At 43.6% G+C, this 27,913-nt stretch overlaps 2 protein-coding genes across 5 annotated transcripts in view; one reads left to right on the top strand and one right to left on the bottom strand.

Annotated features, from left to right (window-relative positions):
- The first annotated feature begins 469 nt into the window (after nucleotides 1–469).
- LOC137382577 (leukocyte elastase inhibitor-like) lies at nucleotides 470–27,540 on the top strand. 4 transcript variants are annotated; one of them, XM_068054694.1, is made up of 7 exons: nucleotides 470–546; nucleotides 7,806–7,975; nucleotides 15,206–15,343; nucleotides 18,113–18,230; nucleotides 25,554–25,696; nucleotides 25,788–25,943; nucleotides 27,134–27,540. In XM_068054694.1, the coding sequence occupies exons 2-7, from the start codon at nucleotides 7,808–7,810 to the stop codon at nucleotides 27,536–27,538; spliced, it is 1,128 nt and encodes a 375-aa protein (XP_067910795.1). In that variant the 5' UTR covers nucleotides 470–546; nucleotides 7,806–7,807; the 3' UTR covers nucleotides 27,539–27,540. The 4 variants fall into 4 exon arrangements, with proteins under 4 accessions (XP_067910795.1, XP_067910804.1, XP_067910786.1 ...); XM_068054703.1 differs by lacking the exon at nucleotides 470–546 and adding an exon at nucleotides 1,097–1,356; XM_068054685.1 differs by lacking the exon at nucleotides 470–546 and adding an exon at nucleotides 6,234–6,604.
- The window catches only part of ripk1l (receptor (TNFRSF)-interacting serine-threonine kinase 1, like), an 81,848-nt gene continuing 79,938 nt past the window's right edge, over nucleotides 26,004–27,913 (bottom strand). The window contains exon 14 of the mRNA XM_068054673.1: nucleotides 26,004–26,592. The gene's annotated coding sequence lies outside the window, so the exon portion shown is untranslated. The remainder of the gene's footprint in view (nucleotides 26,593–27,913) is intronic.

Below are 27,913 nucleotides of genomic sequence, written 5' to 3' on the forward strand. Positions count from 1 at the left end.
TTCATCCGGCTTAATAAATTCCCACAGTTGGTCCACTTTAACAAATGAGTGTCTCATGATGTTTCCAGCCCAAGCTTTCCTGTTGTTGGGGAAGCCTGGGACAGTCCAATACCATGTGAATAAATCACTGCTGGGTTTTTGGTTGGGAACTCAGTCTGTCTGTTTGGAAAAGAGATACGGGGAAACCATTCACCCTGGACCCTGTCCCACCATTCAGTTAGCTCACGGTTGACCTGTATCTTTACACCATTTATCCACCTTGATTCCATATCTCTTAGTACCCTTGCCTAACAAAAATATTATCAGAAAGAAAATGAGCACCCGACCAGCAAATGGCTGTAGCCATTTACTTTTCACAAATAAAAATCATGTGATATTTCAGTCACACTTCTTTAAAATCCTGAAAATATCATTACTACATCGGAAACTTGGGGGGGTTTTGCTTGTATTTCTGTCAGTTTTACTTTCGATTTGATTAAACCTTGTCAGTGCTGCATGAGAATCTGCACATCACGGTCTCTGAAACAAAGCAGCAGTCTGGTGACGGTATGTGGAGGTTTTGTTCTCGAGTTGAAATTTGTTACTGTTTTATTTTGTAACATTTATGGTTGTGCAGTAGAACTCTGTGGTTATCTCATTTTAAGATGGCTCAGGATAATTCACAGTGATAATTCTTAATGGTTTTAGAGCACTTGCTGGTAGACTTATCAGCATTTTTCACTTCACACGAACAGGAGAGGAGCTAAGCAAAGGTTGTTCTGCGGTAATGCAATTTCTGTTGTACATAATATGCTCCGAATATACTAGATGAATCCTTCTCTTCAAAATGCTCACCATGCCACAGGGTGCTCCAGACAGCTCAGGCTGGATTCCAATGTGTAGCTGCAAGAGCCATCCTTTATTGTTCCTCTTTCCTGTGGCTGAGAATCCGTAATGATCCTCCTTCAAATTACACGTCCTCCACCACCAAGGCTGCAACAGAGAATTTACTTAGCTCAGCCCATCATCTGTCATGCCCTCTAGATGTCATGGCAACCCTTGCCAATCTCCGCCTTTCTCAGAGGAGAGTCACTAGCCGGTCCTCACGAAGCTAATAAGAGTGAAGTTGAGTAGACAGCAACAAGTACAGAAGCAGCCATGAAGAGTCTTGAGAGCATTTCCACCATCCTCCTAAGCACAGCACTGGCCATTCACTATATCCCATTGAACAAGAAGTTACAGAGTTGAGAGATACAGAGTGACAGTAACAACCCCATCTTGGTCATCACTAGGTCCTCAATGAATGAGTGTGTGTGTTCTCCTATTCAGCTTCCAGGTGACGATTTCCAGTGGTTGCAGAACTTTGGAAATCAGCTGGTGAGTTTTTAGTAAATTAAAAGCAAAATACTGCAGAAATCTGAAGTAAAAACGCACCAAACAAAAAAATGCTGGGAACACCCAGCAGCTCAGGCAGCATCTGTGGGGAGAGAAACGGAGTTAATGGCCGGGATTTTCGGTGGCCGGTGGGGTCGGGAAGGGGGTGAGGGCGCGATTTTGAAAATCGCTCTGCCGGAGGGCGGCACTGGGTCCCGCCACCTTCAGAACGCATGGCAATTTTCAAAGGTTACATAGCCGAACCCGAAGAGTCTGCTTCACGATATTGAAGAGCTGTCGGTTCAAAGCGAACAGAGATTACATTTTTGTTTTATTGGTGATGAAAAAATTTTGGGCGACGGCAATTTTGGATGCCCTGATATCCATATAAAAAAAGTGATGGGTGTGTGCTTTGCAGGTTAGGGTCTGTTCTGTGTACTTCACTTTATATAACCCTCCCTCACACCCGCCCCCCCCCCCCCAACCTGGCCCTCCATGGTGAGGGGGGTCAATACCGAGGCTATTAACCCTTGGTTCTCACTGCACAGATGCTGCCTGACCTGCTGAGTGTTTCCAGCATTTTCTGTTTTTGAGTTGTTTTTCTTCACAGTAGTCATTTGTTAACTTTCATATCAAGAAAATATACTGATAGGAAAACATTGCTTCAAGGATTTTAAGAAAGAATTTCAAAATTGTAGAGGAGCATTTAAAAAAAGGTTTTCTTCAAGAGACTGCCATTAGTTTCAACGGGCAAAATTGGCAGTTTTTGAGGACATGTCAGACCTGCTGTTAGTGCTCTGTTATATAAATGAGAAAGCTGACTTTCCCACACCCCTCTTTGACTATTGATTTTGAGAGGTTGCTGTGTGAAAATCCCATCTTTGAAAGTGAGCTGCTGTCGAGCTTTTGATTTATTGAGATGTTTCCCGCTTTTCGAAATTATGCTGTTAATCTTTTCATGTTTGTCATTTTGATAATTAATACTGACTACATGGTTCTTTAATCTTACCAGCAGAAATCTGGCCACAGTCAGGACCCACCAACGATAACACTCATTTTGCAAGTAGCTTACTGGCTGCTTGATCAGAATGTTAATCCTGCTGGAAAGAGTTTAGGAACACAGGTGTTCCAAATAATTCATAGGAACATAGGAGCAGGAGTGGGCCATTCAGCTTATCGAGCCTGCTGCACCAATCAATTAGATCATAGCTGATCGTCTACCTCAACACCACTTCCCTGTGCTATTCCCATATCCCTTGATGTCGTTAGTATCCAGATATCCATCGATCTCTGTCTTGAACATACTCAATGATTGAGCTTCCACAGCCCTCTGGGGTAGAGAATTCCACAGATTCACCACCCTCCTTGTGAAGAAATTCCTCCTCATCTCAGTCATCAATGGCCTGCCCCCTATTCTGACCCCTTATTCATATACCTAGGTAGTCAAAGGAAGTCTGTATAGTAATTAATCAGACATACTGTTAATGATTTACCATTGTAGACATTAACAGTTTATACAAGCAGAAAGACAGCAATACAAATGACCTTTGAACTGAGGAATCAATATGAAGGCAGCAGAGTGTTCAGCTTTTGTGTGGCACTTGCAGATTCTTCAGGTGGGAGAAACTCCTCTAGTCGGAACCCCGTGGGGCTCTCGTTGAATGCTGTGTCAGTTTTGTTGCCATGTCTTATGTTTCTGTCATTTTGTCCAATCAACCACTGTTGCTAAGCATTATTAATGAATGGTTATAAAAGCAAAATACTGCGGATGCTGGAAATCTGAAACAAAAATAAGAAACGCTGGAATCACTCAGCAGGTCTGGCAGCATCTGTGGAAAGAGAAGCAGAGTTAACGTTTCGGGTCAGTGACCCTTCTTCGGAATTCATTAATGAATGGTTGGCTGTTTGTTTTGTGTCACGCAACTTCCCGAGAGATTAAACCAGTGCGACCCTTCGCCTACAATATGTCCTTCCTCGCTTGTTCCAGACTATGGAATGCATTGGCCCCTGTTACAGTATCCAAACGCTCTTTCAGCCTTGCTTTGCATAGACGATTTCTAATTGTCTCGGCAGTCTTAAATCAAGATTGCTTTAAGATTACTTATTTTGTTCTTATCAGTTGTTTTTAGCTTTTACAGCAATTCCTGTAGAGGCTATCTTTTCCTTTGAAGTGCTCAATGACCTATGGTTGTTAATTCCTTCCCTTCAATGGCAGGAAATAAATGAGCCTGGTTAATTGAAGACACTATTTCTCTGATTTTGAAAGATAATTTTACTTTCTCAGTCGCTAGAATCCCAGTATTTCCTCCTGTGAATAATCAAGGCATAAATTTTGAAATCAGAAACAAACACTAAGCTACAGTCCAAGTTTTACAAATGATATGCACCATCTACTTGTGAAAGATGCATTGAATACTGTGAGACGACAGTGGAGTAACATTTGTACACTCGGTCTAGTGTTACGTATCGGTCATCACACAGTTGGACCTCCATGAATCCAGGAAACCAAAGTTAGCAGCCTTAACATACACTGGTTAACCCATTATTCAGGATGGTGAGAAGAATCCACTCGGTCCTTGGACAATTTTGCCAGCAACACAATATCAGCTACAGAAAGGATACGGCAATATCTTTAGAAAAGCCCAGAATAGATAAATTGAGACTGTACAATGTTATCTACCACACCACTGATAAAGCCATTGATTAGAAAAATTAACAGGAAATAATTTATTGTCTCAAAAGAGGAGTAGGACTAAGTGAGTTTCTTGTGTTTCCGTAATTGGATTTTAGGGCACATATCCAATGTAAATCTACCCACTTTGTACCTTGGCACAGATTCCAGGGACCAAAGATGAAGCATAGAGTGCCATAGCATAGAAAGAGGCCATTCAGCCTATCATGCGCCTGCCTCAAATAACTAAGCACTCGATTTGGGAACAGGGAGATATTTTATATATTTCCTGATGTTTAAAGTGTAATATGTGCCTTTTGTTGGATGCTGGTATGAGTTGGGTGTCCAACGTTGTAAAGCCAGCTTTGGCAGTAGCTCGTGGACAGGGCATTGCTAAGAACATTGAATCTGTAATATTTCGATAATTCTTTGACCGTTTTTATTGCTTTTACATTCTGCTGACATCACAAGCATCTTATATCAATTGTTTGCATATTTTTCTTTGCCCAAAAATACCATTACTGGCAGTCATGGGTTTCTATGTGGGAAATCCTCTATTTGAGCTGTTTGGAACAAGAGGATGTACAGAGGAATGCCAAGCAGGAGGTCTGGTTGTATGAGATGTGCTGGGATAGCAAATCCAATGGCACTACTAAGATTTGTGAAAGCCTGACTAACTTTAATAGGTATCAATGGGATCAGATGAGCATTCAAACACAGTCCATCCAGCCTGCCCACCTTGGATGCTGGCTCAGAAATAGTATATCAAGGTTTTTAGTGGCACTGGTTTGTCAAAAGGCTGTTCAAGAGGCAGCATATCCTGATTGTTCCCAAGATCCCACCAACCAAAACTGCACACCGTGGTACAAATGCCGGCTAATGATTAATGGGGAACTGTTTTCAGAGACGCATCAGGAGAGAGATGAGTTGCAGAGCTAAATGATCTGCTGCAAGGATACCCAAAAATATCATTCAACGTCGATGGTAACTGTCAGTTGTGATCAGAAACCTGGCTGGACCTCCTTGCGGCTAAGCTGTGATGCTGATTTACATGGACAATGTGCAAGAATGACTCAGAGTAGCCACTCACCATGTGATTGCTTCAGGCCTCAGTGCCTCCACACACGTATCTGTAGAGACTCTGTTAATACCTCTAACCTCTATGCTTTACTCATAGTTTCTCACGTCTGTGAACTCTATTGTGGTTAACCCTTTCCAAACCATCTGCTGTTCTTTCTCTGTTGCATCTGTACTGTGCTCTACACTCTTTCTCCTCTCTACATCATTACCAAGTTGAAGTTAAGATTTTAAGGAAAAGATAAGGTATAACTTTGTTGGTGCCCAGGTTGGGCCACAAAGAGGGTGATGTGCCCACAGCACACACCCAAACCAAAATTGGGCCTCAGGCCTGAGTGAGCGGCTGATCGTCTGTTGCAATTCCAAGGGCAGCTCTCCCAGTTGCAGAAATTAATTTCAGGTTTCTTGCCTCGCTGGCAGTGTCCTGAAGATGCCCCAGGGAAGTGTGGAGCGTGTGGGGGCGCAGAGGTTATGATCGGTGTATTATGGAGTTGGGGGCGGGGACAATTCCTGCTCCTCCTGGCTCCATGACAGTTTGTTTTTGTATTCTTTTTAAAACAATTTTTTGATGGCTGTCCCCGGTGACTGTTTAAGAATCCTGAGTGGAGTAGAATTAGCGCCTGTTTTAGGAAAGAATCCACTGACCCAATATCAGGTTAGATGTCTTTCAGGTGTCCCCGAAATTGGTCCTTGCTGCACCTGTTTTAGGTGACCTCCAACAATGCCTGAAATATCCCCCAACCCAAAATCCAGTCACATGTCTTTCAGGCATCCTTTGGGTACAGGATGTTGGGCTCCAAAAATGGCCCCTGTTGCGCCCATTTAATATTGTAAAACAGGTATGATAGGGACCAGTTTCTACCCAGCTGTGTCGCTCAAACCCATTTTTCTCCCAGCTTCTGAAAACTGTGGAACTCCATAGATTCCCTCAGAATTTGCTTCTTCCTACAATCTTAAGCCTCAAAAAACCTAAGCTTTGTGCCACCCAACTGCTATTTCCTGACTTTGTTTATCCTCTGTTCAACCTTAGTGAAGACTGTGCTAACGGTCTTGGTGTTGATTTCTCATTAAAGTAATTTTTAACAGGTTGAAAGAAATAGAGGATAATTTTCAACTTCAATGTGTCTTGCAGACCCTCACCTGCCAAGAATGAGGCATATTAATTTCGTCATTGGGACACTGATTTTAAACTCTTGCTGGAGGAAGAAAGGATTTGTTAAAGAGATCACCAGACTTTTGACTGAAGGAAATTTGCATACTAAGAGATGGTGCTTGTGGAGACAAAGAACTACTCCCTGGGCCAATTCACCCAGATGGATTTTGATCATCAGATATTGAAGGTGTAAGGAAGCACATTCCAGGGACTGCTAAGATGATACAATCCACAAACGCAGGAGTGGTTAAGCCAGTTAGTCATATGACTAACCTGCTGGCCAACTTGGTTTTTTGAATTGTGCCACACAGAAAGGAACAGAAAGGAGTTTGCAACTGAAGCTAGAACAAGTAAGCCTCTTTTCTGGCTGTCTCTCTCTTGCTTTCTCCTAAGCCACCAGACCCACAGAAGACATGTAAACCTCAAGAGAGAAAAGACTCCGATGTCAAAACAAGTTGAAGCGTACACTGGGCCCCAAGGAATTTTAGGACTTACTTGCAACCAAAGACTCCACATCAAACTCAAAGGACAGTAAATAGAATCCCGATATTGCCTCAAGCTTTTCCCATTTATTCTTTTCTACTTTTTTGTCTCTATCTGCATGTGTGTTTATCGCGTATGCATGCTAGCATGGTCACGTCGCACATTCGTAGTCGCTAACCGGATTAGAGTTTAAGATTAATAAACTTGCACCTTGTTTAAATCTAAGGAAACCTGTCTGATTTCTTTGCCTTACAATTGGAGCAGTGAACAAGGATTCACTGAGGAGGAACTAAAAACATGGTGTTTTTAAAATTAAACCCTGTTACAGTTAAACCAGGCAAAGGCTGACAGGGAACCCCTAGACCCCTTCTCACCTGGTCGTAACAAATGTTTGAATAGCAAACTGGCAGAGCCAATCACCCATCAGTTATTGATCCCATCTGAATTTCATTTCATTTATGTGAATTCTTTTAGATCATTCACAGGATGTGGGCGTCGCTGCAAGGTCTGTATTTAATGCCCATTCCCAGTGGCTGTTGGGGAGGGAGTTGTAAGATTTTAATCTGGCGACAGTGAAGGAATGATATATTTTCAAGTCAGGATGGTGTGTGGCTTGGAGGAGAACTTGCAGGTGGTAGTGTTCCCATCTGTCTGCTGCCCTTGTCTTTCTAGCTGGTTGAGGTCATGGTTTTGGAAGGTGCTGTCAAAGGAGCCTTGGCGAATTGCTGCAGTGCACCTTGTAGCTGGTACACACTGCTGCTATGGTGTGCTGGTGGTGCAGGGAGTGAATGTTTAAGGTGGTGGATGGGGTGCCAATCAAGTGAGCTGCTTTGTCATGGATGGGTCAATTATGATTGGTGTGCAAATTGAGTGGGTCCTACAACTAACAGGCAATCAATCTGCCGTGCCAGGTTACCATCCAGGCAGCAAAGTTGAAAATTGCTCCCAAAGTGTTTCCAATTTTTCCTTCAAATTGTGCATATTCCTAATTTTGAGTGTTAGTTTTGAGTTACTGTAGAAACGCTGACCTGTACTGCAGAGATAATTGTTTTTTCTCTTTCTTTCTAGTGATGGGTGTTCTGACTGATGCCATTAATGGCTTTGCCCTTGACCTCTACAGGAAGCTTTGTGAAGATAATCGAACTGAGAACATATTCTTTTCTCCATTAAGTACATCAGCTGCTCTGTCTATGGTGTACCTTGGTGCTAAAGGCAGCACTAGCAAACAAATGGCTAAGGTAGGTGTAGTAGACTTTGTATAATACTGACAAACATAATGGAGAGTTAGCCTTGCTGGCCCAGATATCTCAAGCCGTTCAGTGTTTGACTTCCAGAATATCTTTTCTCTCTTTATCTATCCATCTCTATCTCTGTTTCTCATGCAATCCCTCCAGTACCTCAACCAACTGTCCATTTACCATCTGTGTGTCTACATAGTTAGTTTGGCAGGCTATTCGAGAGGCTATTACAGGTAAGCATAACTCTTTCCTTCCCTGGCAAACACACAAGTGCACAATTTTCACTGGGCAGCAATCAGGAATGGGAACTCTGGCAGATTTTCCCCTCCATGATCCAAGGGGTATTGAACCAGTTGTAGTGCCCGGGTGAAATCAGTTGATTCTGGATCGTGCAATTATCAAGTGATCTATTGGAGAGCTAGGAACCTACTTGTAATTAAGGAATGGAATGAGGAGTAATAATTGGACAATTACTGAACAGCCTGATGATAGCAGTGGAAAAAGAGACTGTGACAGGAGTTCTTTTCCACCGATATTATCAGGAAACCCTCAACGATTTTTGAAAAGCTTCACATGCCTTTCATGAGGAAGTAGTACATGGCAATTTATTGAACTTTATCTGGGGTGTTTAGTCCAGCTTCAGGATCTGTGTAAATGTATCTGGTGGACTCACTAAACTCACCCCTGTCAAAAGAGGAATGAGGTAAACGTATATTCACCATACTGGATGGCTTCCTCAACAATTCATTAGATGACATCATAAGGGATGAATTCACTTGCACATTACAGAAAATATTGTGGCCTTGTTTTCTGCATGTGCCATGTTGCTGCAGTGAACACAAAAGGAGCTCTAGTGCAGTGGTTCTCCAGCTCCTTTGGTTGAAGGACTCCTTTTCAAATGGATTAGTAATCACGGACCCCCATCTAAATCATAATATACGTAATATGAAAGTGCTGCAAGTAAAGAGTGTTTTAATAATACTGTTAGAAAAACAGGTATTTACTTACAGATATCAGGTCAGATGGATGTACCTGCTTCTCACTGCACAGTATGTAGTACTTAAATATTTAAAACCTCCCCTCTCTTGAACAAGGCTGAACTCACCTGGTGCCCACCAACCTTTGGTAACTGTGGGTCTATCTGGCAAACTTTGTGCTACTCTCAGCCTTCCTCCATGCACAGTGCTCTCCTAGGTGAGATAGCCAGTCCAGTCTCCATGCCACATGTGGTGGCCGCACTCCCATTCTGCCTCGATTACGCTAAGCCCGATTCCGGCTGCCAGTCAATTATTTTGAGGACCCCCACCCCTGAAAAGTCTCTATGGACCCCCAGAGGTCAGTGGACTCCAGTTTGAGAACCATTGCTCGAGCATGTCTGTTCTGAATAATAAGCTAACCAATGGGAAATGGTGGTGGTTGTGGTGGAAGCCCCTAAGTGTGGTATTTTGATCTTGAAAAGCTCAAGAGGATATCTTTGAAGATATTGAGTGTTAACTGGGGGCACCCATGGATGCCAGCTTCAGACTGAGCACAGCTCTTTGGTTACTGTGCTAATAAAGCGGTACATGACATTTTAGTTTTTCTTTAATGATAGCAAAGCTCCAATGGAGGTCAAATTTTTTTTAAGCCTTGCAGGATATGTGTTCAAACAGTTCTCTTTCACAGTTCAGAACTCCCAAGCAAGTAATGGGAGAGTGTCCTCTGGCATATGTGTGAGATCAAAGATCAAATTTTGAGTTATTTGTTGCAAAAGGGGAGAAGTGATTGAAGGAATATCTCCAGCCTACGTCAACATGCAACTTTTTGCAGGGCAGTCAGCTTAAAGGCTGGGGGCACAAGGGGGATGGTGCAGGCCGTTTTACTAAAGGTTGTCCAAGGCCTGGATTAAGCATTTAGTGTTGAGTATGACAGGTACATAGTACTGGTCTTTGATAACTAGATCAAGGTGGCTGGTCCAAACCAAGCACCCATTTTATGTCCTTCCCCTACGCCAAAGGCAGATGTCATTGGTACAGCTGGTGAGGGGAAACTTGGGATGGCATTTTCTAGAAAATGCCACCTGGGGGCCTGATGTGGGAATGCACGCTCATGGCTACTGTGATAGTGCCCAGAAAGACAGGTAGCTGCTGCTGATGCTCTGTATCTCCAACTGGTGGTAGCACTGTTCACTTGAGGCATGGTATGGAGCCTACCTTTTTTTAAAGCTCAGGATGCAGTGGATGGCGGATAGTCAACATGTACCAGATCGGACAATGGTATTCGGGTGGGGAGGCTGGTCCTTGGCAGTCTCGTGCGGAAAGGTTGTACGGTGTAGCTGCAGCCATAGAGAGAGACGTGTTGGGCTTTGGTAGGACTGGAGGCAGTCTTGGACATGATAGAAGGCAAACATTAGGTTTGCCAATGCTGGAGGTGGAGTGTGAGGATTGGTTTATAGGTTGATTCCAGGGCTGTAGCGGTATGTTGGGGAGGGGAGTGTGTTGGTCTCTCGGAGAATTGGGGAAACTTCCAGGATCTATCAGCACATGGGGTTTGGGGGGTGGTGCGGGGGGGGGGGCAGGGGGGGGTGGCACAATCGGTGGTTAGGAGATGGCGGAAGGTCATTGAAAATGGCAGCACTGTGGAGAACGGAAGGCTGAGGGAAGGGTTGAGGGGCCATCCCGTGGTATCAAATAAACATTGGGAATACCAAAGCCATTGCCCCCCACCTCCCCCCCCCCCCCCCCCAGCACAAACTCCCTACTGTCTCATCCAATTCCATCCCTCTTCCCAGCCACTGCCTCCGGCTCAAGCTGACCATCTGCACCTTCCACATACGACGAATGGCGGACAGGAAAAGACCCTCCGGCCCATCCAACCTGTGTCAAATGTCTGGGGAAATGCCTTGGGACATTTTCCTATATTAAAGGTGCTAAATAAATGTAAGTAGTTGTTTTCGTGAGGGGGATGCTGCAAGTTCTTGTTGTGGCTACTGTGGGGTGTAATAACACTGAGGCGTTAGCAGAGGTTAAGATGCATAGGGAGCGTCGCCAGAGTCCGGCAGCGCTAGGAGAGGGGATGTGTGAGCACTGGAAAGGGGGTAATGGAAAAAAGTATGTGGGGAATGTGCTGATGATTTTCTGAAGTGCATTCCAGGTCAGTGAAGTTCTGGAGTTGGCAAAACAGACCTAATGAGCTATATAGACGTGCAGTATGTGTCACTCTTTCTAATCATAAAAAATCTCTTCTGGTAATTCAGTCTATAATTTTTGGGAATTGCAAAAGGAAATATAAAAGTCAATCCAAAAGTCATCTACAGGCATATAAATAGTAAAAGGTTAGTAAAAGGAGGGCTGGGGCCAATTAAAGACTTAAAAGGGGATTTACACATGGAGGTATTTTGCTTCTGTCTTTAGCAAAGATGATGCTGCCCACGTCATAGTGCAAGAGAAGGTAGTTGAGACATTGGACGGGCTAAAAATAAAGAGGAGATATTAGATAGGCTGGCTGTGCTTAAAGTTGATAAGTCACCAGGACAAACTGAGATGCATCCAAGGATACTGAGGGAAGTAAGGGTGGAAATTTCAGAGGCACTGGCCATAATCTTCCAATCCTCCTTCAATACAGGGATTGTGCCAGAGGACGGGAGAATTGCAGATGTTACATCTTTGTTTAAAAAGGTGTGTAAGGATAAGCCCAGCAACTACAGGCCAGTCAGTTTAACTTCGTTGGTGGGAAAGATTTAGAAACCACAATTCGGGACAAAATTAACAGTCACTTGGGCAAATGTGGATTCATTAAGGAAAGCCAGTACAGATTTGGTAGGGGCAAATCATGTTTCACTAACTTGCTTGAGTTTTTTGATGAGGTGACAGAGAGGGTTGATGAGGGTAATGTGGTTGATGTGCTTTACATGGACTTCCAAAAGGCATTTGATACAGTGCCACATAACAGGCTTGTTAACAAAGTTAGAACCCATTGAATAAAAAGGACAGTAGAAGCATGGATACAAAATTGGTTGAGTGACAGGAAACAAAGAGAAGTAATGAATGGTTGCTTTTCAGACTGGAGGATGGTATATAGTGGGGTTCCCCAGGGGTTGGTGTTAAGACCCCTACTTTTCTTGATATATATTAGTGAACTAAGCTTGGGTATACAGGGACAATTTCAAAATTTTGCAGATGACACAAAACCTGCAAGTATTAGGAACTGTGAGGAGGAGAGTGATAAACGTCAACAGGACATAGACAGGCTGGTGGAATGGGCAGACAACTGGCAGATGAAATTTAATACAGAGATGTGTGAAGTGATTCTTTTTGGTAGGAAAAAGGAGGAGAGGCAATATAAAGAGCATAATTCTAAAGGGGGTGCAGGAGTAGAGGGACCTGGAGGTATATGTGCACAAATCATTGAACATAGCAGGGCAGGTTGAGAAAGCAGTTAATAAAGTATACAGAATCTTTGGCTATGTTAACAGGGACATAGAGTACAAAAGCAAAGAAATTTATGATAAACCTGTTTATGGGCGGCACAGTGGTTATGACCGCAGCCTCACAGCTCCAGCGACCTGGGTTCGGTTCTGGGTACTGCCTGTGCGGAGTTTGCAAGTTCTCCCTGTGACCGCGTGGGTTTCCGCCGGGTGCTCTGGTTTCTTCCCACAGCCAAAGACTTGCAGTTTGATAGGTAAATTGGCCATTGTAAATTGCCCCTAGTGTAGGTAGGTGGTAGGAGAATTGAGAGAAGGTGGGGATGTGGTAGGGAATATGGGATTAATGTAGAATTAGTATAAATGGGTGGTTGATGGTCGGCACAGACTCGGTGGGCCGAAGGGCCTGTTTCTGTGCTGTATCTCTCTATGACTATGAAAACACTGGTTCGGCCTCAACTGGAGTATTGTGTCCAATTCTGGGCCCCACACTTTAGGAAGGATGTGAAGGCATGAGAGAGGTGCAGAAAAGATTCATTAGAATGGTTCGAGGGATGAGGAACTTCAGTTACCTGAATAATTGGAGAAGAAAAGATTAAGAGGAGATTTGATAGAGGTGGTCAAACTCTGAAAGGTCTGGAGAGAGTAGATAGGGTGAAACTGTTCCTGTTGGCGGAAGGATTGAGAAGCAGTGGGCACAGATATAAGGTGACTGGCAAAAGAAGCAATGGCAACATGAGGAAAAGCTTCTTTTACGTAGCGAGTGGTTAGGATCTAGAATGCACTGCCTGAGAGTGAGAGGCTGATTCAATCAAGGTTTTCAAAAGAGAATTGGATAATCATCTGAAGTGAAAAAATTCTGCATGACAATGGGGAAAATGAGGGGGAGTGGGACTAGGTGACTTGCTCTTGCAGGGAGCCGGCATGGACACAATGGGCCGAGTGGCCTCCTTCTGTGCTGTAACCATTCTATGATTCTATGCTCTGTGTAACTAAGGTTTTTTTTATAACATGAGAAAAATATGAGCTCAATCCAAGTATTTTTACATTGGAGAAACTACATGTAAGAATATCAGTATTCTCACCAGCACTGGAAGGTTTCTTCAGGGACCGAGTGAACACAATGAGATTATGCTGTATTGAGAATACTATACAGTGAAGCCCACATAAATATAAAGCTAACTACTGAGTAGCCTATTAAAATCTTCACCCGACTAGATTATATATTACTGTCACAAAGTATGTTGGAAAGGTTGTTCTGAGATAACTACTTGCAAGTTGCTCCAGCTGTGAGTTCCAATATTGGGGCCATGTTTGTTTTTTATGTCCACATATACTCTTTTACTCCCTCTTCTGAAAACAGGAAACCCTCAGGAATTCTGTAGCTCTTCTTCATGTGTGATTTTGGACGATGTGTGTTGGCAGGGCATCATCCATTGGGGAAAAAGGGTGTAATTGTCATTCTTGTCCTCACCTGAGAAGATGGGGAGTCACTGGATAGCAATATGCATATATCAAGCATATTGGCTGGAATTTAGTGCTCCCTCTGGGAGCAAGCTCGGAGGTGGGGGGTGCTGAACCCGCTGCCTACCCCCCCCCCCCCCCCAATGCTATTTTACTAGCGGCAGGGTGGTGGTAAATGGTCTGCCTGACCCAGGCCAATTGAGGCCCTTAAGTGGCCAATTAACTCCCACTTAAGGGCCTCTTCCTGCCGCCGCTGGCATTTTACCAGCAGTGGATGGGCACTTCAGCATCTGCAGAGGCCACCTAGTAATACCTAGCAGCCTCCTTGTGGACTGAGGGGGACCTTTGTGATTGGGCACCCTGCCTGTCCCCGGCGAAGCCTGACCCCCACATACCTTTTTGGAGGCCGGCGTCCATTGTCTTCTTCTTGCTGGTTGCAGCCCCCACAGTAGCCAACGCTCCCGGTGGTGCTGCTGGGACTGAAGAGCTGCCAGTCCTCTAATTGGCTGACAGCACATGGAGGCGGGACATCCTGCCTCAGACGTGCGGAAGTCACAATTGAAGCCAAGTAAGGGCCTGGGCCATGCTAAATAGCAACGTGGCTTCCAGTCCTGGTGGAGGCAGGCTCTCCCCCGATTTTTCAGCCAGTGGGCGGGGTTACTGCCTTACCGTTAAATTCCAGCCATTATTTTTCCTAATCGTCCTAGCCCATGGCAAGCAGACCAGCTGTATCACTTATTCTGTTCCTGAGTTAGTTCAGTTAATTCAGTACGGACCTTTTTGGTTTCGTATGGTTTAATACTACACCACATTGTGTTTTTATATACTGAGCTATCAGTGAAGTGACGAGGTGCTATTTATAAGGTTTGGATAGAAGTATATTGGAACACTATGTAGAAAGAACATTCTTGCCATCTGGCTGCACATCCCCAATTTTTCATCACTCCACCATTGGCGGCCCTGCCTACAGCTTCCTGGACCCTAAGCTGTAAAATTCCCTCTTTACACCTCTTCGCCTCCTAACCTCCTTTGGAGGCACTCTTTAAAATCTATCTTTTTAACTATCCGAATGTCTCCTTATATGGCTAGGTGTCAAACTTTGCCTGGTTACATTCCTGTGAAGTACCTTGGGATGTTTTACTACATTAAAGGTGATATTACAATCACAAGTTGTTGTTGTTCAGTACTTGATGGTGACATTTGAAAGCACATTGGAAAAATCCTCAATTCCACAACATCAATATCCCTCATCTTGTTCAACACCAATAACAAAATTACACTTTAAAAAGTTTACGAGCTGTCTGAATTTAAAAGGTTCGCATTGCTAATTTTTAGAAATTAATTTTACGTCTTCTGGTTTGTAGGTGCTACATTTTGGTGCAGTGGGAAACACCCATTCTGAATTCCAGAGACTGCTGTCTGATATGAATAAGCTCACCACATCCTGTTACCTGAAGATGGCAAATGATCTCTACAGGCAAAAAGGTTTCGACTTTCACGCTGTAAGATGTAATAGAGGATTGTTTAAATAAGAAAGGCAAAAGTAGTCATTTGGTAGTACAGAACTTGAATATTGCTAAAAATGGACACATGTTGTTGAAGCTTTTCATCTTGCACTCATCAGGTTAATCCACAAGAATACCAATGTAAAGGAAAACAACAACTTTATATTGTATGAGAAGAGAGTGCTGATTGGTTGGCAAATGAACTCCGATTGGTGGAGGCAACAGGTGAAGCAAGCTGTTTCACGCTGCTAATATGCAGAAGCAACACATGTGGTGTTCGCCACTAACAGGATGCTGCCGTCAAACCAAAAAGATGTCCTGCCTATCACATAAATGAGTAATGAGATATACGAATTTCAATGCCTGTGTGATGCTAGGTATATACGCCGTATGTCTCAAAGACTGGCCGATTGTATCAAACAACATGTCAAACAACAGTTCCAAAGAAGGGTCACTGACCCGAAACCTTAACTCTGTTTCTCTTTCCACAGATGCTGCCAGACCTGCTGAGTGGTTCCAGCATTTCTTGTTTTTATTTCAGATTTCCAGCATCCGCAGTATTTTGCTTTTATATTAACATGTCCCTTCCGCTGTTTGCAACAAGCAAGGTACAGGCTGTACTCAACCAGTCTGTACTTGCAAAACTCAAAACACAGTGTCTAACATTAGACGTGATTCTGCGATTGGACAACATTTGCTAAATAATCTTCCGTGTGATAAGAATTATGCTGACAACCAATTTAAGATTGTCAGCGGGGCTCGCAGTGTGGCCCATTTGCACACACTGGAAGCTACATATATTATTACACAGGGCACTGTCTTTGCAGACAGAAAGAACATGGACACATGTTGTGCCTGCTTCAGCTAAACAAAATCAGTGACAGCCATTCGCTGGTTCATTCCTCAGGGCAATGCCTTGACCAATCAGAGTCAAGCTGCCTGGTTTAAATTTCAAACAAAGCTTGGCAGTTAACAGTCAGTCACCATAAACTGGTGCATTTTCCATGGCAACGCCTCTACCCATCAGAGTTCACTTGTCAACCAATCAGCACTCTCTTCTCATACAGTATGAAGTTGTTGTTTTCCCTGACATTGGTATTCTTGCGGATTGTCCTGACGAGTGCAAGGCGAAAAGCTTTGACTATATTTTTAGCAATACTACAGGCAAAAGTGTTCAGTTATTCTATTAAGTATGGTTTTGGGAGACGGAGGGATGGGAAGGGATAGAGTGAGCCCATTCTATAGCTTTATCTATTGTGCAGACTGTACAGTGGAACTTACTTTACTGAATACCTGATAAATGGGCAGCCTGTTGATGTAATTGAAACCCTTGTGCACAAATCCTTTCCAGTGGATTTGTTTTGGCGAATAGTTCCGATAAATTGGTAAATTATGCTGAGGCTCATGTGTTTGTTATCATTCAAACTACTGCCACTGGTGCTGTCAAAATGCTAAGTCACTTAGCAACCCACTTAGTAGACCTCTGTGTGAAGTCTGTTAGGAGGAATAAATTATTATTGCCTGATGCAAAGAACGAACTCCAGAAAAATAAGCTGATGCCTTCTTCCTAAATTGCAAATTAAAACAGTTCAGTTATAACAATAAGAATAGTGAATTGTTTCTCAGCACTGTTATTATCAGACTATATCGTGCCTGCTGGGAGTGGGCCACTTGGATCAGCAGAACTTCAGCTCGTTGCATTTTACAGGCTTCAGATTAGAAGTTGAAGCCTCTGTTGTGCTGAAAATACAAACACTAATCCTTATCATATATTCCTGTGTCTGGACCACATGAAATGTGCAGCAGGCTTGAACATTTCCATTCTGACCTAGGATTGTCCAAAGTTCCTTCAATTTTAATCAGCATGCTATAAATTGTAGTCTTTAAATAGTCCAAATTATATTGCATAGTTTCAAGATGGTCTTATTAGGAATGAAAGAGGCAACCACATTACAGATGTTCCATTTGGTTCATTTCACATGTCTCCTGAACCAAACCAGTTAGACCTAGTGCATCCTTTTTGGACTTGCTTATCTTGAAGCATTCCTGGCCTTTTATACCTCTTCTGTATTTTATTTAAAATTTAATTTCAAGAAAATAAATGACCTTCCGACAATGGACTGATTTATCATGCAAGGCTCATTCTCCTTATTAACTTTTTACAGCTGAATGTATGTTTGAGTGGGAGGAATGCGTGTGTCAAAGTCTCCCGCCTGACATATATGGAGCTAAAGACTCACGACATTTTCACTTAAGCATGCACTGTAATTTTGCCACAAAGTGGCTTGTTTGAGGAACCTTTTCCAGCTAAACTGGTTTATTTATTTAAATTAAGTTTGCATAATTTGTTTAAGAGTGGTGATCAAAGCACTGAAATTCAGATCCTGTTGAATGTTTGTCTCCATTTTTTTATATCCAGTTTAAAGATAAAAATTGCAATTACTGCATATGATTAATGAGCTAAAGTGGATAAGTCAATAATGTCATGACTCAAATATAGTAATAACTGTAAATTTGCATATCTAAATTATATACAGTGCAAGTATGTTTAATATTGATTTGCAAGGAACCTAAAAATGTGGAACAAATAAGGGCCATTTAGCTTATCCACTTAGTCGTTATGGAACCTGCCACAAAACCTAGACGACAATGTTTAATGTTTTACTTTTCCTGAATCCGTATCTCTGCTCGCTGATTTTGGCAAAAAGTTTTCCTGCCAGCTGTTGTTCTGTGTTTCAATGTATTCTTTCTGTGTTGATTTTGCAGGAATATCTTGAATCCGTACTGAAATTCTATCAGGCAGAAGTTACTGCTGTTGATTTTGCAGAAGGAACAGAGGAGACCAGAATCCAGATCAACTCGTGGGTGGAGGGACAAACTGAGGGTAAAAGGCCTTTAATAAAATGAGATTGTCAACAGCTAATGATCGTGTCAGGCTATCAATGAACTATTGCTAAGCTATCCCTCAATGCTTCTATTAAACTAATTTATGGATCAATCAATTTCCTTTTAGGAATATACATTTTAGTAGGAAGAATAAGGAGGCCACATACTCCTTGGAAACGAAGGGCAGAGTGTTAACTGCAAAGGGGAGGTGGGTCAGGTGATGGTGGGATAGGGGTGGTGTGGTTAAAGCCCTAAAAAGTGGCGATGGATCAGGAACCTGGCATAATCCCGCCCACTTCTGGGTTTGATATGGGTGGGTTTGCAGTCAAGTGACAAACCCCATGCAGCTGTCGGGTGAGTCATTAAAATGTGCAAACAGGTAATTAAGGAGTAACCTGCGCTGTGGAACCAGTGGGTGTACTGTATTTAGATTTCCAGAAGGCATTTGATAAGGTGCCACATCAAAGGTTATTGCGAAAATAAAAGCTCATGGTTTCGGGGGTAACATATTGGCATTGATACTTTTTACAATTTATATAAATGACTTAGATGAAAGGACTGAAGGTATGATTGCTAAATTTGCTGATGACACAAAGATAGATAGGAAAGTAAGTTGTGAAGAGGACATCAGGAGACTACAAAGGGATATAGACAGGTTAAGTGAGTGGGCAAAGACCTGGCAAATGGAGTATAATGTGGGAAAATGTGAAATTGCCTATTTTGGCAGGAAGAATAAAAAAGCATATTATCTAAATGGTGAGAGATTGCAGAGCTTTGAGATGCAGAGGGATCTGGGTGTCCTAGTGCATGAATCGCAAAAGGTTAGTATGCAGGTTCAGCAAGTAATTAGGAAAGCTAATAGAATGTTATTGTTTATTGTGAGGGGAATTGAATACAAAAGTAGGGAGATTATGTTTCAGTTATACAGGGCATTGGTGAGACCACATCTGGAGTACTGTGTACAGTATTGGTCTCCTTATTAAAGGAAGGATGTAAATGCGTTGGAAGTTCAGAGAAGGTTTACTGGACTGGTCGGGTTGTCTTATGAGGAAGGTTTAGACAGGCTAGGCTTGTATCCACTGGAGTTTAGAAGAGTGAGAGGCTACTTGATTGAAACATATAAGATCCTGAGGGGTCTTGTCAGGGTTGACGTGGGAAGGATGTTTCCTTTTGTGGAAGAATCTAGAACCAGGGGTCACTGTTTCAAATTAAGGGGTCACCCACTTAAGACAGAGATGAGGAGAAATGTTTTTCTCTGAGGGTCGTGAGTCTTTGGAACTCTCTTTCTCAAAAGGCGGTGGAAGCAGAGTCCTTGAACATTTTTAAAGGAAGAGATAGATAGATTCTTCATTCGCAAGGGGGTGAAAAGTTATCGTGTGTAGGCAGGAATGTGGAGTTGAGGTTACAGTTAGATCATCCATGATCCTGACGAACGGTGGAGCAGGCTTGAGGGGCCGAAGGGCCTACTCCTGCTCCTAATTTGTATGATTATAATTAACTTTGAATTTAACCCAACATTCTGGCTTTAACAGCCAGCGCACCTATTTTACGAGCTGTCTGCAACTCGCCAGGGTCATCCAGTCGAGAGCACATCAGGAAGAGCTCCTTCAGTGAAAATGACAGACTGGGAAGCCTTCAAACAGTCAAACTGAAGAGCTGCAGTCTTGCCTAGATGAGAGGCTGGTGCCCATAGCAATCCTTTTGAGAGTCTGCGCTTATTACTTGACAGTGACTTCTAACTTCTTGGAAATCTGTTCACCTGTCTTGGAAATGGCACATCTTGAGCTCCACTTCCCTGCTGTCAGCCTTCACTGCAGAATGGGAGCAGCAACACCAACACCAGCAGGAGCAGCAGCAACATCAGCAGCAGTTCCAGCTGTCTTCTCCTCAGCTACAGGCCATTCCATAAGGCAGAGGGGATGGATACAGAGATGCCAAAGAAAACGGGACCCTCCAATATGGGGTCTACAGGCAAATGGTCAACTCTCTTGACATACAATCACAGAATCACATAATTGTTAGAGTGCAGAAGGAGGCCATTCGGCCCATTGTGTCCACACTGGCTCTCCAAAAGACCAATTCCCTCAGTTCCATTCCCCCACCTTCTCCCCCTAACCCTACACATTCTTCCTTTTCATATAACAGTCTAATTCCCTTTTGAATGCTTCAATTGAACCTGCCTTCACCGCGTTCTCAGGCAGTGCATTCCAGACCTTAACCACTCTGCGTGAAAAAGTTTTTCCTCATGTCGCTTTTGCTTCTCTTAACAAATACTTTAAATCTGTGCCGTCTCGTTCTCCATCCTTTCACGAGTGGGAAGTTTCTCTCTACCTACTCTGTCCAGACCCCTCATGATTTTGAATACCTCTATCAAATCACCTCTCGGCCTTCTCTTCTCCAAGGAAAACAGTCCTAACGTCTACAATCTGTCTTCATAACTGAAGTTCCTCATCCCTGGAACAATTCTCGTGAATCTTTTCTGTACTCTCTCCAATGCCCTCACGTCTTTCCTAAAGTGCGGCGCCCAGAACTGAACACAATACTCCAGCTGAGGCTGAATGAGTATCATATCAATTCAACATGACTTCCTTGCTTTTGTACTCTGTCCCCTATTAATAAAGCCCAGGATACTGTATGTTTTATTAACCGCTCTCTCAGCCTGTCCTGCCACCTTCAATGACTTATGCACATATACAACCAGGTCCCTCTGCTCCTGCACCCCCTTTAAATTGTACCCTTTATTTTATATTGTCTCTTCATGTTCCTCCTACCAAAATGAATCACTTCACATTTCTCTGCATTGAACTTCATCTGCCACCTGTCTGACCATTCCACCAACATTGTCCTTTTGTAGTTCTACATTATCCTCCTCACAGTTCACAATGCTTCCACGTTTTGTATCATCTGCAAACTTCGAAATTGTGCCCCAAAAACCAAGGAGAACTCCACTACAAACTTTCCTCCAGCCTGAAAAACATCCATTAACTACAACTCTTTGTTTCCTGTCACTCTGCCAATTTCGTATCCATGTTGCTACCATCCCTTTTATTCCATCAGCTGTATGTTTGCTCACAAGTCTCTTGTGTGGCACTGTATCAAAAGCCTTTCGAAAGTCCATGTACACATCAACAACATTGCCCTCATCAACCCTCTCTGTTACCTCCTCAAAAAACTCCAGCAAGTTAGTTAAACATGATTTTCCCTGAAGAAATCCATGCTGGCTTTCTTTAATTAACCCACATTTGTCCATGTGACTTAATTTTGTCCCGAATTATTTTTCTGGAAGTTTCCCCACTACCGAAGTTAAACTGACTGGCTTGTAGTTGCTGGGCTTTTCTTTACACCCTTTTTGAACAAGGGTGTAACATTTGCAATTCTCCAACCCTCTGGCACCACCCCCAAGTCTAACGAAGACTGAAAAATTATGGCCAATGCCTCCGTGATTTCCACCCTCATTTCCCTCAGTATCCTTGGATGCATCTCATCCAGTCCTGGTGCTTTATCCACTTTAAGTACAGACAGCCTATCTAATAAGTCCTCTTTATCAATTTTAAACCCTTCAAGTATCTGAATTACCTCCTCTTTCACCATTGCCTGGGTTGCATCTTCTTCCTTAGTAAAGACAGGTACAAAGTATTCATTTAATACCTCAGCTATGCCCTCTGCCTCCACGTGTGGAGTCATAGAGTTATACAGCACAGAAACAGGCCCATCGGCCCATCGTGTCCGTGCCGGCCATCAAGCACCTATCTATTCTAATCCCAATTTCCAGCACTCGGCCCATAGCCTTGTACGCTATGGCATTTCAGGTGCTCATCTAAATACTTCTTAAATGTTGAGGGTTCCTGCCTCTACCATCCCTTCAGGCAGTGCGTTCCAGATTCCAACCACTCTCTAGGTGAAAATTTGTCCCTCAAATCCCCTCTAAACCTCCTGTCCCTTACCTTAAATCTATGCCCCCTGGTTATTGACACCTCAGCTAAGGGATCCTATCTACCCTATCTGTGCCCCTCATAATTTTGTATACCACAATCAGGTCCCCCCTCAGCCTTATCTGCTCTAAGGAAAACAACCCTAGCCTATCCAGTCTCTCTTCATAGCTGAAATGCTCCAGTCCAGGCAACGTCCTGGTGAATCTCCTCTGCACCCTCTCCAGTGCAATCACATCCTTCCTACAGTGTGGCGATCAGAACTGTACACAGTACTCCAATCGTGGCCTAACTGGCGTTTTATTCAGCTCCATCATAATCTCCCTGCTCTTATATTCTAGGCGTAAATCCCCTTTATGGTTGCTAATCATCCCCACTCCTCCTTTTACCACCATTTTACTATTTATATGTCTATAGAAAACTTTGGGATTTCCTTCAATGCTAGCTGCCAGTCTTTTTTCATGCTCCCTCCTTGCTTTTCATATTTGCTTTTTCACTTCCCCTCTGGACCTTCTATATTCAGCCTGGTTCTCAATAGTATTTTCTAGCTGGCATCTGTTATAGGCATACTTTTTCTTCTTTATCTTAATCTCTACCTCTTCTGTCAACCAGGGAGTTCTGGATTTGTTTGCCCTACTTTTCCCCTTCAAGGTAACATACCTTAACAGTGCCCAAACTATCTCTTCTTTGACGGTACCCCATTGTTCAGCTACTGGTTTTCCTGCCAACTTTTAACTCCAATTTATTCGCCCCAGCACCCTATTGAAGTTGGCTTTCCCCCAGTTAGTTATTCTTACTCTGGATTGTTCTTTGTCCTTTTCCATAGTCAGCCTAAACCCTATGATACAATGAACACTATCCCCTAAATCTACTGATACTTGATCCACCTCATTCCCAAGAGCAGTGCCTCCTTTCTCGTTGGAATAGCAACATACAGCTGTAGAAAATGTTCTTGAACACACTCTAGGAACTCTTGCCCCTTATTGCCCTTTATACTACTATTATCCCAGTCTATGTTTGGATAATTAAAGTCCCCTATTATAACTACCCTATAGTTTTTGCATCTTCTGTAATTTCCTTGCAAATTTGTTCCTCCAAGTCCTTCCCTAAGCTGGTGGCCTATAGACAACATCGAGCAATGTAACTGCACCTTTTTGTTCCTTAACTCTAGCCAAATTGATTTTGTACTCAACCCCTCTGGAACATCCTTTTTCAGCAATGCTCTCCTTAATCAATACTGCCACCCCTCCCCCTTTTTTCCTTTCCTATCTTTCCTGAACACCTTGTATCCAGGAATATTTAACACCCAGCCCTACCCTTCTTTGATCCAGGTCTCTGTTATAGCCACACATCATATTTCCACACTGCAATCTGCGCCTGTACCTTACCAATCTTATTAACCACACTCCATGCATTCACATACATACACATTAACCCTGATTTAGACTTTATTACTTTCTCCCTTACTCTGACACCATCTAATAATTTACTATTCCTTACTCTAGTATATCTATCTCCCCCAGTATTCTGTGCATCTTGGTATTCCTCCCTGATATTTGTTCCTGGTTCCCACACCCCTGACAAGTTACCAGTTTTACTTCCCTCCAATCTGAGTTCCCTCTCAGTTTCCCATCCCCCTGCCAATGTAGTTTAAACCCTCCCCTACAGCACTAGCAAATCTCCCTGCGAGGGTATTAGGCCCAGTCCTGCTAAGATGCAACCCGTCCATCTTGTACACGTCCCAACTGCCTCAGAAATCTCATGCTCTCCCTCCTACACCAGTTCTCCAGCCATGTATTCAATTGCTCAATTCTCCTATTCCTTTGCTCACTTGCATGTGGGACTGAGAATAATCCTGAGATTACTGCTTTTGAGGTCCTGCTTTTTAATCTCCTTCGTAGCTCCCTGAAATCTGCTTTCAGGACCTCATCCCCTTCCTACCTATGTCATTGGTGCCAACATGAACCATGACCTCTGGCTGTTCACCCTCCCGCAGAAGAATGTCCTGTAGCCGCTCCACAACATCCTTGACCCTGGCACCAGGGAGACAACACACCATCCTGGGGTCACGTTTACAGCCTCAGAAACACCTGTCTCTTCCGTAACGAATGAATCCCCTATCACTACTGCTCTTTCATTCTTCTTCCTCCCTTCCTGTGCAGCTGAGCCACCTGTGGTGCCACCTGTCTGAACACCAGTGCTTCAGGCTTTCATGGCAGATCGTTGCTAACATCTGCAGCCTTCTGGAACAAGACCTCTTTCACAGTTGGCATGCATTGCCAGTGGCTGTCAAGGTGTCTGTCACTGGAGGCTGCCGCCACCGCCCCCACCCCCCCCACCAGTTCTCTGTCACTGCCTGGAGTTCTGTGCTCTTCTCCTCCTGTAAGGAGGAAAAGCAGAGAGTTGTGAGAGTCAGAAATGGCTTATGTGGAGAGGAGGGAAGAACAACATTTGGGGAGGGTGACTGTGAGACATAGGTGCAAGAGGGCAGTCGGATGAGGGTGTGTGCGAGTGTTGGCTGTTCAGATGGAGATGTGAGCAAGTGCCTGTAGAGAGGGAGGTGAATGCAGCTGCGAGGTGTGTTGGTCTGAGGAGTGCTGTGCAGGAGAATGCTGGGCAAGTCACAGTGTTGGGCTTGGCATCTGGAAGTGTTATATCATTCACTTTTCCTGCCCTCCTGAGCTTCTTGATCCTTAGTTCACTGCCTCCAGGTTGGAGGGACCACATTCCTACTGCTGACTTCCTCAGCCATTTCCACCCATGCCTATGTGGTTGGAGAGGCTGGCCTCTTTCTCTTGTACTTGGCAAACATCACCTCACTGCAGGCTCTCAGATCTCACAGCGAGACAGAAAGGTCAGAGTCCGAGACCCGGGGTGGGGGGGGAGCGAGGCAGCCTTCGCCAGTCTCCCTTCCATTCCTACGATTGCTGATTCCTGTGGCTTCAATGTATAGATCAGCCATTCTGACCCCTGTCGTGGACCCTTTAACTCGAAATTCTTCCTCGAGCAGATTCAGTGCGTCATCCGCCTGTCTTCTCTGATTAGCTGGGAAATCGGAAGTGGGATGTTGATTCCATGGTTGAGTTAAAGAGCCACAGGAAAGCCCATTTCAATTATAGATCCAACAGGGAATTCAGGAGTAACTTCTTGACCCAGAAAGTGGTTAGAATGTGGAATAGTTGAGGCAAAAAGCATAGACAGTGTAAGCAAGTTAAGTACCTGAAGGAGAAAGGAATAGAAAGATAGGGTTAGATGAAGAGGGATAGGTGGAGGCTTGTGTGGAACATAAACACCGACATGGACCTCTGGGGCCAAATGGCCTGTTTATCTGGTGTTATTCCCCTGTAAAAACGTTTTAAAGATAATAAATTTTACTCACAATTTAATTTTAGGTAAGATCCAAGACTTGTTAGCTCAAGGGACAATTGATCAAGAGTCAAAACTTGTCCTTGTGAATGCCATCTACTTCAAAGGGAACTGGGAGAAGAAATTTGATAAAGAAGATACAGAGGAAAGGCCATTCCGATTCACCGAGGTACTGTAATCTGACTGAAAAATGTTCACGCAAAGTTTTAAATTTATTATAGGCAATTACTAATGAAAGTCTTTAAAAATTGTTTTCCCAGGATGAATCTAAGCTCGTGAGAATGATGTACCAGAAAGGAACATTTAACTCAACTTATATAGAGGAGGTTGCAACTAGCATCCTGGAGCTCCGTTATGTTCAGAATGAACTGAGTATGATCATCCTGCTGCCTGATGAAATCAGTGGACTAGAAAAGGTAAGTTACTAGTTGTGACATCAAAGTAAAGTTAAACTGGTTAAAACAAGGACAAATGTGTTTGTTTGACACATTGTGATGTTTTTATGGTTTGTCTTAGAGTTGTAGAAAAAGGTACTGTTAATGAAATGGAGAAAGGACTTCATAATCAAAGGCATTTTTCTCCATCTCCCTCTGTTTTTCTTTCGAGAGAGCAGGATAATGTAATTGTGACAACAGATCCTCAAATGAAATACAATGGAGAGAATAAATTCATTTGTTTTTGTGGGTGTCGCTGGCCAGGCCAGCATTTATTGCCCATCCCTAATTGCCCTCGAGAAGGTGATGGTGAGCTGCCTTCGTGAACCGCTGCAGTCCCTCTGGTGTAGGTACACCCACAGTGCTGTTAGGAAGGGAGTTCCAGGATTTTGACCCAGCGAGAGTAAAGGAACGGCGATATTGTTCCAAGTCAGGATGGTGTGTGACTTGGAGGGGAAATTGCAGGTGGTGGTGTTCCCATGCATCTCCTGCCCTTCTCCTTCTAGGTGGTAGAGGTCACGGGTTTGGAAGGTTCTGTCGAAGGAGTCTTTGTGAGTTGCTGCAATGCATCTTGTAGATGATACAAATAAAAACAAGAAATGCTGGAAACGCTCAGCAGGTCTGGCAGCATCTGTGGAGAGAGAAGCAGAGTTAACATTTCAGGTCAGTGACCCTTCTTCAGAACTCAGATGATACACACTGCTGCCACTGTGCGTCGGTGGTGGAGGGAGGGAGTGAATGTTTGTAGATGGGGTGCCAGTCAAGCGGGCTGCTTTGTCCTGGATGATGTCGAGCTTCTTGAGTGTTGTTGGAGCTGCACTCATCCAGGCAAGTGGAGAGTATTCCATCACACTCCTGACTTGTGCCTTGTAGATGGTGGACAGGCTTCTGACTGATGCTGTAGCGACACGGGAATATTTAATATTTTTGTGATCACGGTATCTTGTGTAACTGTGGTATAAACAGTTTCTTTTAATTAAGGTTTAGCTGGAGAATCATGTCATGTTGTGCATGCCAGTATCAGAGCTGAAAAGAATTGGAGAGGTGAGGTTAATCAGCAAAAGCAAGCTTTGTATTTGTATGTAGGGAAGGCCAGCAGTTCCATAGTTTGGAGTTTCTGGAAAAGACGGAGTTATTTCTTTCATGTATCATTGAGTTGTTTTCCATTTTAGCTGCAGAAGAAGCTGACTTACGACAAGCTATTGAAATGGACCAGCCCAGAAAATTTGGATACTTCTGAAATACTTGTTTACTTACCTGAATTCAAGCTGGAAGAAAGCTATGACCTGGAGTGCACACTTTCCACTATGGGAATGTCAGAAGCTTTCAATATGAAAAGTGCTGATTTCTCTGGAATGACAGGGGCACGTGACCTGTTTTTGTCCAAAGTAATTCACAAGTCCTTTGTGGAGGTTAATGAAGAAGGAACTAAAGCAGCTGCCAGCACAGGGGTCACCATGACATTTCGATGTTTCAACTCAGCAGATGCATTTATAGCTGACCATCCTTTCCTATTTTTCATCAGGCACAATAAAACTCAAAGCATCTTATTCTTTGGGCGATTCTCTTTCCCCTAAGACAGAGCTTTTACTTGTCTCCCAACAATCACCCATTATTTAGAGTCATAGAGAGATACAGCACTGAAACAGGCCCTTCGGCCCACTGAGTCTGTGCCGACCATCAACCACCCATTATACTAATCCTACATTAATCCCATATTCCCTACCACATCCCCACCTTCCCTCAATTTTCCTACCACCTACCTACACGAGGGGCAATTTACAATGGCCAATTTATCTATCAACCTGCAAGTCTTTGGCTGTGGGAGGAAACCGGAGCACCCGGCAGAAACCCACGCCGTCACAGGGAGAACTTGCAAACTCCACACAGGCAGCACCCAGAATTGAACCCGGGTCGCTGGAGCTGTGAGGCTGCTGTGCTAACCACTGCGC

This window comes from Heterodontus francisci, chromosome 2 (assembly GCF_036365525.1).
Source record: "Heterodontus francisci isolate sHetFra1 chromosome 2, sHetFra1.hap1, whole genome shotgun sequence".
In the NCBI taxonomy this organism is placed as follows: Eukaryota; Metazoa; Chordata; class Chondrichthyes; order Heterodontiformes; family Heterodontidae; genus Heterodontus; species Heterodontus francisci.